Here is a 7,333-nt window from a genome sequence, read left to right as displayed (position 1 = left end):
ACGAGTGTCTCCAATGTGGCTGATTTTAAAGAAGTTCGCCACTCCCCTAGAATTCTTTTTAACAACAAAAAACAACTTTCGACATGTGTTGACGATGACGGCAAGGTAATAAAATAAGTATTTCAATGATGTGAAGGATATTACTAAAAGAAGCATAATTTTTGCAAAATATGATCAAAAAATGTTTTCCCCTCGGATGTCAACTAACCTAGTTCTCCTTTTTAATAACGATTCAATGTCCGACAACATCGAATCGACATAAAAACGACAATATTGCCAGCCGATGTAAATTAGCACTTCGGATTAAGACTTTGTTAAACTAAACGTCGGGAATTACAAACAAGACTTACAGCGCTGGTGATTGCAGATGGACATATTCCATCAATAACAAATATTCCCGCACAATGCAACAGTGGCGATTATGACGCGCTGACCTAATTTTGCGTCACTCTTTGATACTAGCTACATATTTTCGACAGTTAATCCACGATTGTTCTATTGCGAGATTAAATAATTGGCTAGAAGAGACCGGCGGCCAAACTTGGCCGATTGAGGAAGTAGCACCGGCGGTCGTTCAAGCACTACTTAGCGGCCATGGCCGCCGGCTGCTTTAAGGCTTGACAGTAGGTTACATCATTATAACATAGCATGATGCCCTTCTTTGTATACCGGACACTATTGTAGGCTATTATTACTAAATACATAGTGAGCTGATAGATTAGCATTATCGCTATATCTTATCTTAAAACTTGAAAAAAAATTGGCCTTTTAGTAAACAAAAGTGCCCTTTTTTCGTAATCTTGCCCCCCCCCCCCCCCCAGTCAAAAATCGTTCCGGCGCCCCTGCACGTGATATCAATTTCATGAAACTTAGGTGAATCAACACGTAGCATATAGGCCTATCTCTGTGTAAGCTTTTCTTCAAAACATTTGGTTAACCCTCGTTAACTGTGTAGGTCCACGCAGTGAAACAGCTCTTACCTACGACTAAGTCTAGAAATAATTTGTTTTGGATCAGGAGATCGTAAAAGCTAGAAACATCTCGCCACCAGCACGAAAGACCAAAATTCTTTTGATTGAACTTGTTTGTTAATTAAACACAGATTAGGAGAGGATTTACTCGAAACATTCCACTGAAAATATGCAGCTGTTACCTAAAACTTACTCTTGCTTTTTGGTCCTAGTTTGCCACGATCTTCCTATATAGGCCTACATGTCTGTGGCATAGCCCTATAATAATTTTTCTACTGAATAATCGGAATACGTAACTCTATGAGCAAAAAACGACGATTCATCAAGTAACTTTATCTCCTCCATTAATATTTGTAGCTTAGGCTCAAGGCCGTTGAGAGGGTAGCCTACTTCTGGCCCGCACCAATGAGCAGTAGCGTTGACAGGGCGATCCAGAGAGTACTTTAAGACCCGGGCTTGGAATGATTTTAGGGGCTGGTAACCTCCCCAAGGGGCCCGGAAACTAAAAGAAGGAACCTTATATTCTTTGGATATACCGGTACTGTAGTGCCCTTTTTTAAAACTCTCTTAATTTAGGATCTGAAGATCTCATTGATACCGGGCCCAAATTATCCTCTCAACGGCCCTGGCAATGAGATCCTCGGACCCCAAATCAAGACACTTGTAAGAAAAACGCACTATATCCAAAGACTAGGCCTACGTGGTGATTTCTTCAAACTTCTGAGCTCCTTAGCAAGGTCTCGGTCCCGTAAAAGTATCCCGGGCCCGGGGCCAAAAGTAGCTTACCCCCCAAACGCCATTGTCAACGCGACTGCTCAGGTTGCTTGTCTGAAACTAAGAACGAGGTTGACGATTATAACGAATGGGTATAAGACATAAGTAATAACGCAATTGTAGCCTATTCTTTGCATTTCTCGTGTTGTTAATCTAAGTGTCTTCCTGATACAGCCATAGCGAGAACACATAACCTTCACAGTGTGGATCACACCACCTAACAAAATCCGATCTTTTTACATTGATTCAATGTCTGCGTAATCAACATCAAAAGACGGATGTTTCTAAATTTTGATTTTGCCTTTGCCGGTCACTCAATGACAGCCTTGGCATTTGCTTTTCCTTTAACTTTATAAAAATGATCAAGTCGGGAAGTTTAATACAAGAATAGTTTTAGACGTAATCTATAACGATGGTTTATAATAGAACATAACGATAGTTATGACTTTTATAACGATAGTTGCTGCTTTACTGTATAGCCTAAATGGGCGTGTAATTTGAATGGTCCAACTTGAGCTTGAATGACTTTGGTTTAATTGAGCGATGCTATGCAAGAGTACGTTATGCAGTCAAAAGCATTTTGTGCCTTTTTGAATCAAAAGTCATTCCTTAAAAAGTTTAGAATATGCTATAGGCAGAATGAGACGGAGAAAAGTGGTAGAGAAAATCGCTGTAGGGAAAAAATCTCACCGTCACTACTTGCGGGCAAAACCGAATTTGGATGATGAAAAGAGTTTGGTCTTTTAGCCTCAATGCATGGCCTTGATTAAAACACAATATTTGTCATATCAGTTTGATTAAAATGCTTTTTACAGTTCTTTTTTCATAACTTTATCCATTTCATTGTAGCAGTTTCTTCTAATATTCTGCGTCTCCATACTAGAAAAATAGAAAGACTAAATTAATTCAAAATAAAAGTTTTGGAAAAATATTAATCAGCAGTCCATAAAATAATCAAAAAAAGTAACACTCATACAGCATTACCATATATACCATATAAAAAGATGTTTCAATCTCAAGACACAGTGTTGTTGAAGTTAACAAAGTTGTTAGCTTTAGACCAGTAGTTCTCAATCGGGGTCCGCGAAGCGATTTCAGGGGGCCCGTGAAAGTTTCCGCCTTTGCAGCATGATTGATAAATTACTAAATTTAAAAATTGGTTGTGCTTCGTTTGTGTATTATAGTGATTCTCAAACTGTACACCCTGGTGCGTTGTTTGACATTTCAAAGGACATCGCACATAGACTTGGTTTTGCAACTAAAAAATCATATAAATGAATTAGCTTTGTTGGCTGTGTTCAACTTAGTTTTTTTGAGATTGCAGATTGTTGATCAATGCTCAACTTAGAAATGCAAACGTTTGTCAGCAGTCCATCAGCACTCACAGTCTTGCCATGATTGTGATTATAACTAGAGCCGTGTTAACCGCCCTCCGTACCCCTCAGCCGGGGGAGGTACAGCTGATTGGGAGCCCACTCATTTTAGTCTGTCTAGTAATAGGCTATTGGCTGTACATAATGATAAAGTGATTGCAATCGATATTCTGCTGGCCACAAAAAATTCCAAATCAAATACTACACCGTAGCACAAACCACCATTTCAGTGGCCGATAAGCTTTTGTCTCTGTTACCGCTATTTTAAATAAGGCCGCTCAGAGGCGAATTTGAGCCAGTCCACACTAGGGTCCACATAACAAGCCGCCACTAACCAACAATTTTGCTTTAGGCTTGTGCACTTGGAAGATGCTCATTTTGTTAAGACACGCCATAGCCTACTTTTGCAAGAAAATTAAAAAAACGTTGCCTTCAAAGAAAAATGAGCTTAATGCAAACTACAGCAAACCTTAGGCAGTGTTTTTTCAACTTCTCAAGCCCTTGGAAAGGTTTTGGGCTTCTAAAAACTATCCCGGGCCTTGGTTTAAAATTAACCCTGCCTCTCTTCACAACTAGGCTAATGTTCGAAAACCCTGGTTTGATTTCAGGCCAGATTATAAATGATCACCAACTAATTTTATAACTTTTTACGAAGCCAAAGAATTGCTAACCCAAGTAGGAATAGTGATGCCACCATGCACGCAATCGTATCTCATATCCGACTGTTCCTCGACGCAAGTGTAAGGTTCTTTGCAAGGCTTGATGCTGCAGCGACCATTTTTTTCAACTTGAGCTGGAAAATGAAAATTTTTTTCTTTGAAGCTAGAAAATCAGCTAGATAGAAAATCTTTGCTATTTATTATTTATTTTTGTTTGTTATATTTGAAGCTAGATAGAAAGTCAACCGATTTTTACATTAATCAGACGTTGTAGGGCCTAAAAGTAAAACAGATCTAATTGCCGACTAATACATTATGCTTCCACGCAGCAGTCAAAGGTCTTTAAATTTCTTTTAAAAAATGTGATCAAAGAAAGTGCAAGATCAAACTTTAATGGTTCAATTCTCGGCTTGTGCAGTCGACACTCGCTGCAGTCGCAGTCGAAGGATTTCTATATGATACTCTTAGTTAAAGATCGATTGCTACGTTGGTAAATGTATTACTCTATGAGACATTTCTATCGATGTTTTAACATTTTCCCGTTTTCAAGAGTAAAGTAGCAAGAACGATTGCTTTGAAACGCTCTGGTGCCACAAAAGGTTTGGTTGCAGATGTTGAATCCATTTTAAAGGTCGTGTTTTGCTAGCTGGAGCCTTACCTTTGTCGATGCATGTGTCTATCCCATCCTTCATTCCAGGTATGTTGGTAACTTCATCACAGCCACAATAGACCCATTTGTTTCTCATGCGGGTGCAGAATGTAGGATCGTACGCACTCTCCCATTGTGGTTGAACTAAAGTTGTGATACACTTTTAGCTTTGTTAACGGTTGGCCCGGCGCTTTTGAGAGCAATTTGGGCCAGGTTCAGTTGAGAAGTTTGGGCCCACCAAACAAGAAACTAATAAAGAAACCAATAGAACTGCAATGAATGCGCGGTGTTTTCTTCGTTCTTAAGCCTTCTGAAAAGAATTTGGGCTTCTAGAATGATTGCGGGCCCGGTCCAAAAGTAGGCTACCATCTGTCCTGGACCTCCTTCTTGTCAATGCTACTGGGTTAGCCTATCAGCTTAAATCTCAGTTCAGCTTTTCTTTTTTTTCTGACCATCACATCAAAAACGAAACATAGAACAGGTCTAGAATAAGGTAGAAGCGACAAAACGCCAACTTTAGGACGTATTTAAAAGCAAAATAAATGTAGTAAATTAAACACTTATAGACGCTATATCTTTGAAAAAAATTAAGATTGCGTAAAACAGAATCGAAAAATAAAAAATAAAAAATGAAAATCGAAAATAAAAATTTAATATGCTCAAATGCTATTCGAAAGTAAGCACCAGCGGAAAACTGCTAAGATTAAACATTTTATGAAGCTTTATTAATCGGTGAATACATTTATCCTGGAATACATCTTCAATTAAAGAATAGCCTAAACAGCCTAAACATCTTTTCACAGGTGAGAACTGAGAACGTGACTCTCGAAACGTCGGCTCGATACCAGTGAAGAGCAGTTCAGTTCAGTTGTTTTTATTTCTGATCATCATATCAAAAACAATACACGTCAACATAGCAAAGGTCGAGAAAAAGATAGAAGCGACAAAACGTTGCAGCTGTGCCGTGACAAGATACATAGTGACACGTTTAAAGGTTAGCGCAGAGATTTGCTTATGCAACCTAAACCTTTCACTTTCACGATCACAGGAAAATGGAGCTGAGTTTAATTCGTATATATTTTCCATGGGTTCAATCATCAAAGAAATCGAATCGTTTGTTTCTATCAAATAAGTTCACTTTTAAATTTTAAGCATTGCTTTCACGTTATATGAAACTGTAATGAAAAAGTACAAAGTCTACACAAAGGCACTATACTTTTGTTACGGCCAATCTCTATACAAATTAAACGTCATATAAAACCGTTCAGGTCTACTGAATCTTACGTCATGGAATTTTTCCTAAAAATGAGCCAAAATTGCACCATCGTTCGTAAGACTTGTGTCAAACCTGTTTAAACATGAAATATTGCATCATCACCTTTGAACACCTGTTTGAATTGCGTGACAATGTCTTTCACTATTACGTCACAGTACTGCGTACGTGAGTTTGAGATATTGATATCTATTCTGGTCATTCATTTTAAAATTGTTGCTTGAAGAGGTTGGTCGCATGTTTAACTGGTTTGCTTAGTGCTTGTCAGCTGGACGAAAATTTCCGTCTTTTATCCAAGTCATCTGTTCTGTAGTGACAAGTTTTTAGTGGTGTATCGCGTTGCACCCCATTTTCGACAGCTTTGGGGCTATTTTTACAGAAATACAATTCTCGAATAGACGTTTCCTGAAGAGTGTTTCTTTTCGGTCATTACATACAGACGAACGGATCTGGGAATCTTATGTTACAATTTTCCCGCGAAGAGATTATGGTTTACCGCTGTGACCAACTTTTGAAAAAAAATTTAAATTAAACGTGTTATCGTTTTTTTCTTGTTTCACCTCATTTAGCCTTGCTCGCAAATTCAACGACCGCTTTTGGGATTTTGCGGCAATTGAAACGGCTTTATCCTTAGGTCTTATTCACTTTTTCTTTCTGATGGGGTTCCATTATAGGTAGCAGCACATATTTTTAATTGAGCAATACAATAGATTACATTTAATGCATAAAATACTATTATAACAATGACATAATTGTTATTATAAACAGTAATTTTGTGCTTACCACAGGCAGATCTTCCGTCTACAAATACAAACCATTCATTTTCACCACATTCTTCTTGCCCGTCTCTTTTTTGGATTGCGTTTGCTGGAGGCTTTCCTGGTCCAATAAATTTTACACCAGGTAAGCCGTCTGGCATCATAGGTGACCCAGATCTCTTGGGCTCATTTTTGTCTTGGTCTTGGCTGGAATACCATGTCGGTTTTTGATCTCGCATCTCCGCTTTCACAACTGCCCTGTCCTTCGAAAACAACCCGAGAGCAGCTCGGTACTTATACAAGATGTCTTCGATTCCGTCAATTTTCGCGTTTGGTTTTGCTTCTGGGTCGTGCATCAAAGTGCTACAAACCGCAATAAAAACAATTGCAAACTCTTTTGACATTTTTAACTTATTTACGAAAGCGTTAGAAAAGACGTTGTGCTCCTACAAAAAAATAAATGGGCTAATCGGTATTTGATGCACTACAATGCCATTTTACCACAACAAGCGCACAACGTAGTTTTGATTAATGAAGGTGAAAATATAAAAAGCGTTTAAGTAATCTGCTGATTTCAGATTTCCGGAATTAGTTATAATAATTAAGGTTGTAAAGTTCAACGTAAACTCGAAAAACAAGAACTCGAAAAAATTATATGTAGGCTAGAAAGAAGTTCGAAAAAGTTGGTCATTTGCTGGAAAACCACACAATAAAAAACTGTGAACGTGAACTTTTTATCATAGCCGTGCCATGGAGCCAGCTTTGGAAAGGGGTTGATATACCAAAATCGAAATCAAATTCTTATAAAATTGCGGAGTGAGGTTTCGGTACATTCGGCCCGACCTTACAAATCTGGTTATAAGACGTTCCTTGGTT

General features: G+C 38.3%; 1 protein-coding gene across 1 annotated transcript; it reads right to left on the bottom strand.

Moving 5' to 3' along the window:
• Positions 1-1,961: 1,961 nt before the first annotated feature.
• LOC145783666 (uncharacterized) lies at positions 1,962-6,896 on the bottom strand. The gene is made up of 4 exons (XM_082595552.1): positions 6,483-6,896; positions 4,436-4,570; positions 3,790-3,911; positions 1,962-2,624 (listed from the first exon to the last, which is right to left on the bottom strand). Exons 1-4 carry the CDS (start codon positions 6,859-6,861, stop codon positions 2,604-2,606), a joined length of 657 nt encoding a protein of 218 aa, XP_082451678.1. The 5' UTR covers positions 6,862-6,896; the 3' UTR covers positions 1,962-2,603.
• Positions 6,897-7,333: the final 437 nt, after the last annotated feature.

The sequence above is a fragment of the Aplidium turbinatum genome, chromosome 14, assembly GCF_918807975.1.
Source record: "Aplidium turbinatum chromosome 14, kaAplTurb1.1, whole genome shotgun sequence".
NCBI lineage: Eukaryota > Metazoa > Chordata > Ascidiacea > Aplousobranchia > Polyclinidae > Aplidium > Aplidium turbinatum.
Note: the sequence above shows the minus strand (reverse complement) of the source record. Positions and strands in the feature narration are given on the sequence as shown.